General features: G+C 37.1%; 1 protein-coding gene across 1 annotated transcript in view; it reads left to right on the top strand.

The window, feature by feature from the left end:
* CFAP47 (cilia and flagella associated protein 47) overlaps positions 1-13,975 on the top strand; it is a 359,445-nt gene that overhangs the window by 275,818 nt on the left and 69,652 nt on the right. Inside the window, exon 57 of the mRNA XM_075430383.1 lies at positions 8,050-8,145. Within this exon, the coding sequence (XP_075286498.1) occupies positions 8,050-8,145 (96 nt within the window). The remainder of the gene's footprint in view (positions 1-8,049; positions 8,146-13,975) is intronic.

The following is a 13,975-nucleotide window of genomic DNA, read 5'->3' as shown; positions in this document are numbered from 1 at the left end:
TGCATCAGGGTTAATGAACAAGAGATTGACGGGATCTTTGCAGAGACTCTGCAGAAACAGGAGCCAAACCCTTCAAGGCTGAGAAGTTTAGTGTGACCAAAAGAAGACAGAAGCATCAAGAAGATGCACAGTCCCAGCAGTGGGGACATCTCCATTTCCATCTGCAGCTGTTCCTCTAAGAGCAGGTTCAGACCTCTGGAAGGGATGAAGGGAAAATAAAGTTCCATTGAGGGCAAAGAGCCTGGGCTGAGCATCTCCAGTCTTCAGATTAGAACCAGCACTATTAAACAGGAAACAATGAGTACTCATGGTTGAAGTTTTCTTCCTCCATGCTGCCAAATTTCATAACAATGTATCATCCCAGGAAGGTTGCTGCTTTCCTAGAACTCAAATCTGAGATGCTGCAGAAAAGGTTGCCAAGGCTTATCTGACCTTACAGCTACTACACCTTGCTGTTAATTCATATAGTGAATACATGAGTCTATATTCCCTATACAGCCAAGGAAGAATTGAACAGATTGATGGAGATCAGAATGTTTTGTAGGCATTCTTTTCTCAAATATGTGTGCAAGCATTTGCACAGAGAATGGGCATCAAACAGGAAAAACAGAAAGAACAGCCATTCCAGGCCAGATCACAGCCATGAAGACAGTCTGTGACAGTGTGCATAATTGGAGCATGGTTTTGGATGAGTGCAGTGTATTTAGAAAGGATAGAGAAGACAAATTTGGTCACTTGTATAGCTTAGGCTACCATGACTGTGGGATGATTCAGCTTATTTAAATCTCTGTACACTGAAGTCCAGAAAGGTACTCGGAGATTGGTGAGTTTTGCAGTAAATTTACTACCAGCTCAGGAGGGAACTGTCTGATTGCTTAGGAAGACTGAGAGTTTCATCAGAAGGCCCACTTCATGATGCAGGGACCTTCTGAGTGAAATAACATACAAAAAGGACGCATACACTGCAGTGGATCTGGTGCAATATATGTGGGCTAAAGAAACACATCTTATATGTGGCACTAAGAAGTAATTAACAGTCTAATCAAAGCCTTAGGTCTAATCAAAATAGAAATAATGAGATATTATCAACCCAACTACAGTATTAGCTGTCAGGGAGCAGCAGGAACAGGCTGCTCCATAAAACAAAGTCAGACAGAAGCCAAAGGTGACAGCAAGACTGGCAGAGGCCTTTCAAACAAGGGTTGCAATCCCCCATGAGATTCTCAATCCAAATGGATCTTCTCAATCCAAATGAGAAGATCATAGCAGGTTTGGTAGCAGTAACCAATTTCAGTCAACAGTCTAGTGACTGACAGCCAAGTCCGCAGTGAGAAGGTGAGTCCGCGATCAAGCCGGGAAATCAAGTAGGCTAGGTTGGCAAGGTGTGTGGCCAGAGACACCACACCTAGGACATAGCTGGGGCAAGGACCAACAGCAGGAGCCTGACTTTAAGTCCAGCTCGAGCCAATGCGTGGAGGCCCCAGGTGCTTCTCACTCACAACTTAGCTGTTTTCACAGAAGTCTGATTATAGTATCAGATTACACAGCTTCACTGTGTCAGAGCAGATCTGGAACACAGGCAGCTGCAGTCTTGCATGTGGAGAAGAGATTACAGAGAATTTCGGAGAAGGATGGTCATTGGCTGGACAGATAAATTAGCATACGTCTCTGAACTCAGAGCCCTGACCACTAATACTTTTAGTCCAAATTATCCAATTAATGCTAATTGCTGCTAACTGATATACACAAATGCTCTATGTCTACCTTGTATTTCTTCATAGTAAATTATCAGAGAGAGTCAACATCCTAGGTCCTTCACTGAGAAGGAAGTGTTGATATAATTCCAGTTTCTTCCTTCTCAGTCTTGGATGTGTTTGGTGTTATTTTGATAGGTTTCCAAAAGGGTCTGTTGCTACGTTTGCTTTCTTACAGATCCCCAGGTTTAGTTCCACAGTGACCCCTTCATTTTTGTAGGTCTTTACCACGTATTGTATGGTTTCTTTAGTGTAATACTGCAAAATTATACATCACTAAGCTGAAGCTAAAAAACAAATAAGACAACAGTTGGTACTTTGGCTATGTGCTGTTACAGCTAAAATATATGAGGTCCAAACAAATTGTGGCAAATCGCTGATGCTTTCTACTTTTGGTGTAATATAAAGCCCCATGGCCTGTTACAAGCAGTGGAAAGAACGTATTCACTGTACTACACCTAGATGAGGTGGAAGGAAGAACAGGTAACAAAAGGCAAATATAAAATTACCATGATCATACTTAGCAAACAATCTGGAAGGCCAAAGCCTGTCAGGTGTGAAGACTAACAGGAAAAGTATAAGCTCACAAGAAGAGGTTCTAAAGGTAAACAAGTTGTTCAAGAGAGCTTGGCAGAAATGCAGAGAAGTCCATTGATAGATGAGGGGGAATCAACTAGTTATAGACAATGCAGAAAAGGCTGAAGTGCTCAATGCTTTTTTTACCTTGGTCTTTGCAAGCAAAACTTGCTCCCAAAGCAGCATTTCCTGACTTGGTTTGAAAGGGAGATGGGCAGCTCATAGGGGAGCAACAGACTGTGGACTTCTTAGAGCAACTGGATGCATTCAGATCCACAAGTCCAGATGAAATTCCTGGAGTGATAAAAGCGTGCCAATGTGGTTGTGAGGCTGTGGTTCTCTGTGAAAATTCATGCTGATCAGGAGATGTTTCCGTTGACTGGGAAAAGGCTACTTTATTTCCTTCTTTTAAAAATGATAGAAGGAAGACTGAGGGACTGGTAGGTTGATCAGCTTCACCTCAGCCCGTGGTAGGATCATTGGACACATCCTTTTGAGGTCTGTGTACCCCATGAATTGCACATCTTCTTGCAGTCCATTTCCAAGCACATGAAGGTCAAGAAGGTAATTGGGAGCAGTCAAATGGATTTCTGAAGTTCAACTCATGATAGACTACCGTGATTGCCTTCTATATGGAAAGGAGTGATTATACAAATGAAGGAGGAGCAGTGGATGTAATATGCCGTGATTTAGTAAGACTTTTGTCACCGTTTCCTGTAGCATTCCTGTTTGGAAGCTAAGGAAGTCTAGGCTTGATGAACAGGCTGCTGAGTGATATGAAAACTTGGCTGAACTGTTGGTCTCAAATGATGGTGATCAATATCTTGACAGTCAACTGCTGGCTGATAATTAATATAGTACCACAGGGGTTAGCACCAGAGCCTATATTATTCAATACCTTTATTAGTGACATGGATGATGACAGACCATGCAATGTAAATTAGGCAAGGTGGCTGACTTGATGAATGGTAGAGCTTCAGTCCAGAGGTACCTTGATAAATAGTTGGTATACCTCTTGTTTGAATTGCTGTTGTTCGTCAACTCATCATCGCTTGTGCAACTGAATATACTGTAAACTTTTACATTGTTAGTAGTCCAATTTTCCTTCTAAAATGTTAAATCTTTGTATTTCCCTCCTCATTCCATCTACCCTTTGTGCTTATCTTAGCTCGGACACTTATATAAGCACTGTGAATTACTAGCTGTGCAACCCACTCCATTGGACCAGGAAGTGACTGATTATATAATCTCTTGGAGTGTGGGTCTGTATTATGTGTGTGGTATGAAGGTTCCCATTGCACCTCATGGAGTGCAGTGTGCTTTTTTCTAGTGTAAAGTGTAAGCTGATATTCGGATTTGTATAACAGCAAGAGTAATTACAAGAAGCAAACTGCTTGGCTTGTTGAGCATAAATCTAGTGCGGACAGCACAGTTTAGTACTCAAAGACTATTAAGCATTATTTGTAAAAAAGCTAATCTAATGTACTATTCACAAAATAATGGAGAAGAACAATCAAACTTATCCACAATGCAGTTTCATCAAAAATTATTTACAGAGTTTCAATATTGGTACTAAAACCGAGTGAGCTGTGGTGTTCTGAGAAACAGTAGCAGAACCTGGATTGTTTAAGTATTTTAGTGAAAACATAGTCATCTCTCTAACTATAGAACATTAAATTGTCCCAGAGAGATTTTCAGTAGTAGAGACAGTGCAGAGGCAACTGGCTTAAGCAGTGAAAGACTGATGTTGCATTTTATGCATCAGAAGTTTTCAGCTTTCTTTTTTCTTTACATGTCAGTAGACTTGACGTGATGATCATCTAATGTGTCTGTGATCTGTGGCATTATGACATATTTTATCTGAAAAAATAAATTTTGTACTGTGATCTTTAAGTAAAGTAAGTAAAAGAAGTAAAAACATATTTGTCCTTTAAAAACTGTCTTGAATTTTTTAATCAGCTTAATATGTAATTTTAATTTTCTAATTCAGTTGCTGCTGGGGACCCGTAAATAATATTTGCTTGTTTTTAATCACAATAGGATAGTTGAGTTACGCATTCAAGCTGGTTTTAGACATGGTTGTGCGTGCTATGATTTGCTGTCTGTAGGAATATTTACTGTAATTCTTATTTCCTTCTTTCCACAAGAAGAGAAATCTAATCTTATAAACGAAGTCATAGATCCATAAGTTTGGCTTAGTATTTCTGGCCCTTACAAATCCTAGGAAATATTTTCCATAGTGACCTATATATTTAGTTGAACTTTCATGTTCTCAATACATAGTTTACCTGGAAAGGAAGCAAATAGTTTTTTAATATACTAACTTTGATATTGTATATACCATAGCAATGCAGATATGTTAGTCCAGTGTACAGTAAAAGCTAATTAACTTGGTTTTTTTCAACATTAAGAATCAATTTGCCATCCCAAAAGGCTAATCAGTCTGGTGAGAAAGTTATCCTAGTATGAACACATTGCTTCTAGTACACCAGAACAAAAAAAGTAGTCCAAAACTGAACATTATTTCAAGACCATTTACAGTCCTAAGTTATGGAGAAGACTGGATCTTTTACCCATGCTGTGATGATCTACACTGTATTGTAATATGTTTTGACATGAAAAGCCCATTTTTGTCCTAGGATCTCTCGTAGCAGTGCAAGAACACACTTGTCAAAGTGCAAGCTAATTAGGAATGACAGTAATATTACTTCAGATGTAATGATAGTAAATTTCTATACGAATTAGTTAAATATTTTAGTCTGAAATAGAAAGTAGTCTTGATTTTCTCCTTAAGGAGTGACAGCCTGGTCATTCTTAAAAGCTGTTTTTTCCCTAAAAATATTAAACCAAAGAGTAGAAATGACCCTGACATCAGGTAAATCAAATTCACAGTTTATTTATCCATCTCTGAGCACAGCACTTAAAAGTGTAGGTTTAGTAATGTAAAACCCAAGCTACTATCATTTTGAAACCTCTTAGCTGATATTTTAGCATTAAGGCAACATACTGGAATACCTTTATTTAGTCTTGCACTGGACCCATCACACTCATTGCTGGTGTTATTGGAGGCCACAGAGAGGGTAGAATGGGGATATCGACAGAAAGGAGCAAGTCAGAAGGCGGAATGAAATGTTTGATTGATCTTGATGTTTACAAATTATGTTTCAGACCATGTGCCCCTTCATAAGAGAATTAAGAGTGGGAACAATGTAAATAGGGCATCTCAAAGTGTACAAGCAATAAACATCAACATTTTCAGGTTTACTTAATGCTTTAAAGAAGATTACATAAGTTATCTGTATCTTGTTTTCAAGTAACATTCCATAGGCAGTTTTTTCCCTAGATAGATGTGAAATTATGTTTAGAATTGCATAGTTCAGGAATTAAAATAGAAATTAATTGGGAATTGTCATATCTGGACCTTTTCAGAAGCTGTCATATGCATTTCTGAAGCTTTGTCAAACCCAAGAGCATTATTCCTCAAAAATGTTTCTGTGACTTTTGGCTGATATTGTAGCACAAAGAGCCCTTTATTTTGGATAATTGTAGCGCAAGTAAAACTGCCCACCATCTGATAATCTGTGATGTAGGAATGATATCTTGGACCTCCTAAAACTTGGTGTTACTGAATTTAATAGCAAGAAGTTTTCTTCCCAGGGTTTGGATACATGTCTGTGGCTTAAAGCTGCAGTTCTTATTCACATAAGCATTCACAGCTACATTAAGAATATTGATGGGAGTAATGTTTATTTGACAACAGGTAATTTTCCCCAATATGAGCCAATGATCAGAGCTACAGACTATGCAAACTCTTGTTACAGATGGTTTAGCGACCATTTGTACTAGTTCAGCTGTTTGAAGCTGAATGTTACTGCTCTTCTGTAAATACCACTATGTAATATTTCTACTAAGACTTTATGGAACCATCTAAACCGATAAAAATAATTGATAGTAATAATGCTTTGCTTTGGTTGACATGGATAATTTTATTTCACAATTTCAATGGGCCAAATGTATTTCAAAGTTTCAGGAAAAAAAATCAGCTTTCTTCTAGTGGATATGCACTTCAGATTTTGAAGGGCCATGGTAAATAAAAGATTAAAGCTACAGTGGTAATTAGGAATCAGGTAAGGGAAGTAAATTGGTTCTTCTCTGGAACCTAGTGTTATCTGCTTTACCAAAACTGGTATCTGTGCTGGTGTATAAGATAGCTTTTGTTAAGGGTGTATGCACACTCATCTTTAAATAGCTGTCTCAAATTGTGAATTATTAAAACTTACCTTATTTCCAAGATAGGGTTGCATGCACAGTTTTCAGACTGCTTTCTCTGACTTTATTATGTAACTGAACTAAGTACTCAAAGGCATGTATGCTATAGACATTTGCCTTTCAGGCAAAATACATTGGACAGAAGTATTACTGCATATATTTAAGTCAGTGTTAGAATGAAGTAATACAAATGTGAAGAAATCTATTATTTTCAAATCTGTTTTGAATGTGGATAATCAGTTTAGAATAACAGTGCTAACATGAATTTGTGCTGATTTTGGCATAATTCAAACCATGATGTTAGCTACCAATTAAAAAATAATTTGCAGTATGAAAATGCACTTCTGAACTGATAACTGCATTTTTGAAATATCATGAAGCACAACCTGGTGCTTTTAATCTTTTAATCTTTTAATGTCTTTTAATATTTGGAAGGAGCCCTTCAGTTCTTTCACTATTTCCCTATACATTGCAAATTTCATTTTAAACCTGAAACTTTGTTCTTGAGGTGAAATAATTTTGAGGCTGTTTCTCTTCTCGCAAGAAATTTGCTACTTACAGGAGAGCTTTTCTTTGCCTTCCTGAACATCTTTATTCACTGTTCTGTTCCTTAAAGTTATTTTAACTTTGTTATGTAACCCCAAATTATAGTCTTCCCCTGTCCGTTTGATGCATTCCTGTCTATCTTTTCTTCCTGTCAGCAGTTCATCATTCTGTGCTACTACTGTTTAATATAGCGTATTATTCAGATATAATCTGTCTATTGGGCTCAGATTCTTGGAGTTAAATGCTAGATATATTTCCTACAAGGCATTTCCTGCAAGTGTAAATTCTTACAGCAAGACACCTTTGGCTGCTTTAACGGCTCCAAAACCCGTTTATAAAATTGAACTGCAAAGCAGTTTTTCCTATCTCATTTCTCATTTATCCACAACACTGACAGTAATCAGTGAAAACAATAAAAAGAATGTGTAAATCCTCTGTTTCCAGGAAGTGATCTGTTAGTTGACCTTGTCATCAAGAAAGCAATTCTTGTCTGCTACCATTGCAGTACTACTGGTCCTGAACCCGTTTCTTTCAAGCTTTCTCTTACTTCTTTCCTATCACCATGGGCTTTCTTGGCCACTTGATATTTTACCTAGAAAACAGTTTCTTTGGTAATCTCTAGATGTTGTTTAACTGAAAAAAATTTAAACTTTGGTTTTTCTTGATGGAGTGTTATTTTAATTTTACTTAAGAAGATCTCCATATTGTAGCTATAATTTTCTTCATTACAATGATGAAAAGACTGTGAGAACTTTTGAGCAAAGGGGAAGAAAAAAGGCCCATGTGCTCCCATTCGAGAATGTATTTTTTAAAACCTCTGTCTATGAAGCTGTTTTATTAAGGAAATTGTTCAATCAATTTTGACTTCTAAATGCATGAATAATTTTTTAAATTTTTTTTTTAGATCAGGAGCAGTCCAGTTGTCATCTCAGTGCATCTGTCCTGTCCAAGTCCACCAGTAAGGAATCTGTTTTCCATCTTCTGCTTAAACAACCACGAGGTATGTAATTTAGTGAGTTCTACTTTGAATTTTTTACAAGATGTGATGTTTTATGATTCCTGAAATCTAGTGTGTATAAAGTTCGGTGTTTTGATGAATGCAACTCATCTGTTGATGTGTTGAATCTGGCTTCTTGTGGAAACAGGTATTAGCCCTATGTCAATGAAGTTTGTTTGTTTTTGTTTGTATAAATAAGTAGAGTAATAATCAGAGGTGCATCCAGTAAAGTTCCTCTGAAGTGTGTATTGTTCATTTTTTGACAGTTATTATCTCCTCACGTCTGCAATGATTTTCTTGGACTTTTGAAATATTATTTCTTTTATAAATAATGTCTTGCCATCAAAGCACAAATGACGTGTGATGTCAAAGTGATGATTATGTGTAAAAGAAACAAGAGGGATGCAATCTGACCTCATAATGGGTGCTGCAACCGTGATATAGAAAGGGTGAAAGAGCCTATATAGTAATGCAGTCTAGATGTATTCCTAGGATGGGCTTTGAATTAAGAGATTAAATCCAAATAAATGTAGCTGTATTTTAGGACTGTCAAGATGAGCAACACCTCTATAAAAATGTTTATGAAATACTAGGTAGAAAACCATAAATTTTTTTTCTCACTGGCATCCTGCACAAAATATATGTGTGAGTGTCAGTTTTGTGTTAATATAAATACCAGAATAAGCCATATCATTTTACTTGATGAAATGGTATCTATCTCAAATTAACGACTTGAGCTAGGAAAATGAAATTAGGGTGACTTGTTTTCAATGTCATTCAAAAATTCACCATATACTGTGATTTTCCTGAAGATATACTTGCCACACCTTTGTTTTGTAAAGGATTTTGCAGACTTTGCTGTTGCCAGCAAGGAACTGTTACTGTTTTCTCTCCCTGAAGCTTTCTATGCCACAACAATATTTCTAGGTGATATAGAAAGCAGGATTTAGAAGAAAAAGAAGATCTAAGAATTGATCTAGATGTCATACCATTTTCTATATGTACATTTTACACAGTCATATACAAGAGTTGTAACTGTTGTCATGAGATTATATTTATTATTTTCACAGAAGCAGTGAGGAACTGTCCAAACCAATGTGATTCATGTGCACAGTAAAACTGACAGAGCAATCACTTGACAGAAATATTAGAGCAGCAAAGCAGTCTGTATAAATTGTACTTTCCACTGCTTATTCTTGTATATCTTAAATATTTTCATGATGTAAATCTTCTGCTCTGAGGATTCTTCAGCCTAATCTCCCTTGCTGGGAGGCCAGAAGACCAGTGAATGCATGGGGTTTTTTGCACCTGGTCTCAGCCACAAGTCAAGGACAGTGAAATCATGTTAAGAATATTTTTTTATGGAAAGACTCTGTACTTCTTTTTCCCTGCACTTAAAAGGAGATGAAGTGTGGATTAGATGCAGGTGTTATCGCTTTACTACTGTTCCCTATAATGAAGAATACCCTGAAAATATGTTGGAACCCATTATTCCTGTTAGTAGACTTACTGGAATATGACTACTAGATCATTTTATGAGCAACGTTTATGCTTGTGGAAAAACTGTGCTTGCTGCTAACTAATTACTTGTTTTTTCCTCACTGACTCTAAAAACTGAAGGGAGAAATTCAGAAATAGTGAGATAGGCTGAGAATCTTGGAATAATTTTTTCATCATACTTTTACAAAAAAGCCAAAATACTAGCCATGCTGTGAAATTGTTACTCGTGGTAGACTACCCTTTTTTCCTGCCTTCACTCCACAGTAGAGACGTAAGTCTTCTGCACTGCTTGGTACTGTGTACCAGCAACACAGACTGCATTACTTCACCCAGTCCTAATACTGAAGCTCTGATCTCATTTTGCATTCAACCTCCAGTCACTGCATTTGACGGCTTAGCTGATGTTCCAGGTGCTCAATAAGCCTGTCTGTTGCGAATGAGTTAGTGTAGCATCAGACAACAACAGTAAACAGGGCAGTTAGCTGAACCTAGTTCTTGAGATACCTCTCTCTATATTTCAACACAAGGTTTATTTTTAGAAACTTCTGTATTTTAAAGCTGTCAAGTCACCTGTTCCGTCTTCATCTCTTTTCCCTTTTTACTGAGATCTCTATGATTAGCTATTTAATTTGCCTTCTAACTTTACTTTAGTGTAAAATACATGCATTTATTAACTCACCCAAACACTTAGCTAGGAAAGATAAAATATATTCAATAAATGTATATGGTGTTAGGGAGACATTTTCCAAAAAGCTGTCTACAGTGTTAAATCACTTTGATAGCAATCAAGTTTGAGATATTAAAATTCTGTGTATGCACTTTGGAAGCATAGTACTATTATAGTTTCATATTTTATTCAATAATATTTGAGAAAGCATTTTAGCATACTTTTTATGTCATTTACAGTCCACTATAATTACAGATAATTTGGCTTTTAAACTAATTTCACCTAAGAAATGGCATAAATATTATTCAGGTCCTCAAGCCATTTCCCTAAAATGTTAGATTTCAAGACTTTATTCTTTAAGTCTACCCAAATTTGCATCTGCTTTTTTCTCTCAGTAATTCTGCATGCACAATCTCTTTATTCCTGTGATTGCTTTCAAAGACTGAAAACCAAAGAAACTAACATACTTGTTTTGCCTGGTTGTCTTAGTTCCTAGGAACACTCTGTCTATTTTATAATGCTTTCATTATCACAAAATTACTTGAAGAGCTAGGAAAAAAAGAGCTGTGAGAAACAGTTTGCCATTCTAGCAGACTGTTTTGAAAAGATGTTGGAAAATGTTAAGCTCGCTTTCCTCTTCCATGTTTTAACTGCATTCTGTGACTGTGGTTTGGTCACTCACAACAGGCAGATATAATTTTATACTTCATAACTTAGAGATCAGAGCTTGTGTCAGGATGTAGTCAATATTCATATAATGGATTCTGTAGGAAAGGGACATTCAAACAATACTAAGGCTGAGCAACTAGCTACATGCATAATATTGCCCTATTTTTGTCTTCGTAAGCAGTTATTACTAAAGAAATTAACTGGAGAAGAACACACACTGAGGCTTCACTGCAAACCAAAATGAAATAGGATAATCAGGAGATTCACTTTTAAAAAAAAGTGTTTTCCTTCTTTTCACGGTTTTAGATTCAATGTTTCCATCTTTTTGGCACACATTTTCACAGGGAAACTGAAGGAACTAGAGTTTCATTGAAATGCTGAAGGATTCAGGTGCTAGAATTCCTTTGAACTTCCTTAGCCTATTTTCTTGTTTTATGTATTCAAGTCTTCCTTCTTTGTGATGAAAGCTTGCTACTTTTCTTCAGTTTTGATTTTCTTTCATTAAAGTTGTTGCCTTTCACCTTTGGAAACTATCGAGTTTCACTTTTCTGACAAAACTGTTCAATAGATGTACTATTCACATAAGTAGTTTGTAAGCTGTGGTACATCAATTACTTGTGCTACACAAGATACTTTCAGGAAGCATACAGCCTAGTATCAAGTCAAAAGTTGCCGCTGTCAGTTAGAGTGACCTCTAATGCCTGTGGTGTAGACGCTAGCACATGGAAGAATAAAGTTTGTGATTCTTGATTTAGATTTTCTTGAACATATTCTAGATAGTGTAAATCAATAGTAGTCTGGATTTATTAGTGAAGAAGATTTTAAACTTGACTGTAGAGACACGACTTTCTTATTGTCTAGTGGCCACAATAAATCATACTGAATTGTGGCCACAAGAAATAATACTGAATTTGAGCACCTAATTTAGGAGAATAATTTGAAAGTTATTTAAGACTGGGCAGAACAGTTTGAATTGAACCTGGGCTGCTCTGAAACAGGGTTGAGATTATTGATCTGAGTTTTCTCTTCCCCTGCTGGCCATTTTACTGACCAAATAGCTCTACAACATGCTGTCCTCCACCTTGGGGTTATGATATTCCTTCCTTACTGGATAACTTTTGGTGTGGACATCTTTTACTGTGCACAAAGAAACTTTGCAAACAGGACTTATGCAATTTTAGAATGCACAACTTTGTTTTACTGGCTAATACATGCAGTAGATAACTAGGACTAACATGCTGCTAGGCTAGGTATTAATATGGTTAGTATTCCTAGTGAGACATGGGACGCATCTTTGCTGCCCAGGTTGTTATCAGTGATTTTGGGATGGATCAGCCTCCCCTGCTTCTTGGAATGGGTTAATCCATGATGTTGCTGAGTTCCTACCTTCTGATTCTTTGCTTTCTTTTCACAGAGTTTTTATATCTTTTCATTTCAGTAGTTTTTTACTGAGTCCTTGAACTGCTACTGCCATTCTATCTCTGTTTTTACCTTTCTTATCTTGTAAGGCTTAGGTATTTTTTCACACCTTACCAATTTTCTCAGTAAAATCAATCCAAAGTTGTGTCACTTTGCTGTGTCTAATTAGGCTCTGGATCATTGGCAGGTGAACTGCTACTCTGAAGACTACATATGCTTTTGAAGAAATTGTTGTTTATGCTCACCACAAAATGGTAGCATTCTTCAACTCTGTGTATGCAAGACAGAATTACTTTCCTTCTTGACCATCTTTGGCCATCTTTGGCCTATCTGTACGGCTGTTGCCTTGTTTAAACCTTCATCTAGTGTTTTTTCTTGTTCTGTTATCTCTGACATACCATCATGGCACTCGGAAGCTTGTACAGATGTAGATTTGCTTTGTGAAATTTGCAGAGGAAGGGAAGCCGTGGGACCTCTTCCTACTCCGTGTTTCCTGACTGTTGAAACACCCTGGCTTACCCTTCTCAACCAGGTGAAACCATTGCAAAAGACCAGTGTTCTCATGTTATAGCTGACAGTGCTTTTCTAAAGATGGAGTCAGTAACGATACATGACATACCAACACAAGTGATGCAGTTGAAGCCATATTTATCTCCAGAGATGTAGGCTGACAAAGTCGGTGAGTTCCAGCTGGTGGCATTCTGGAGTGTGGGTTGCCTGCACCTTGGAGAGCTCTCTAAAGGCACAGCACATCTGAGACTTTCCTCACACAGAGGAAACCAGTAATCAGTAGAGACATTTTTGTGTCATGTTTTAAGGCACTCCTGCAAACTGACTGTGGGAATGAAGAGCTGGGGAATCTGTTCTCAAAAAGATTCTTACAGGAAAGCCTGGTTACAGACAGTGGGAACTATAGTGTTAATGAACGATATGCTTTTCAGCACTGAAACAGGTGTGCTTGGTACATAGGTACATCAAAACATGAAATATTTTAACACAATGAACAATAAAACTTAAAGATTTCTCATTTTCAGAAAGTCTTCAGGCCATCTTTTATATATATTTACAGGACCTGTTATAGGCGCTGGTTTTACCTTGGAGTTTTACTTTCTTTAGAAATTATATGGTGTGGACATATCTTTATGTGTTTTTGCAAATCTAGGCAACTGTTTTAGTGAAATAACTTAAAGTTAATGAAGTGAAATGCAGCACTGTAAGAATAAGCAGCAAGTCCCTGTTACCATGCTTTTAAAAACAGTCCCTTGAATTGAAAGAGTAGAAGAGCCCATTCCCTTGACTACAGGAGGAAATGATTTGTCTCCTTCAGCATGCTCTCCTGATGTTGCAAAAGGAGAGAGAGGAAAAAGGATATTCAGGATGCAAATAAAAGAAGGGAAGACATCAGAAACCCATCTTTGGCATAGTGTCATGCATATCCACATAAGACTGCCCATGTGGATTTATCATGGAAAACAGATTTTCAAGCTATAATTGCCTCACAGATTTAAACTAGGCCATGCAGTAGGTTTCATCAGAATCTGATGACTTGTTACTGAACATCCAGAGTATAGCACTTCA

This window comes from Opisthocomus hoazin, chromosome 1 (assembly GCF_030867145.1).
Source record: "Opisthocomus hoazin isolate bOpiHoa1 chromosome 1, bOpiHoa1.hap1, whole genome shotgun sequence".
Classification (NCBI taxonomy): domain Eukaryota; kingdom Metazoa; phylum Chordata; class Aves; order Opisthocomiformes; family Opisthocomidae; genus Opisthocomus; species Opisthocomus hoazin.
This window is presented reverse-complemented; position numbering and strand designations above follow the sequence as displayed.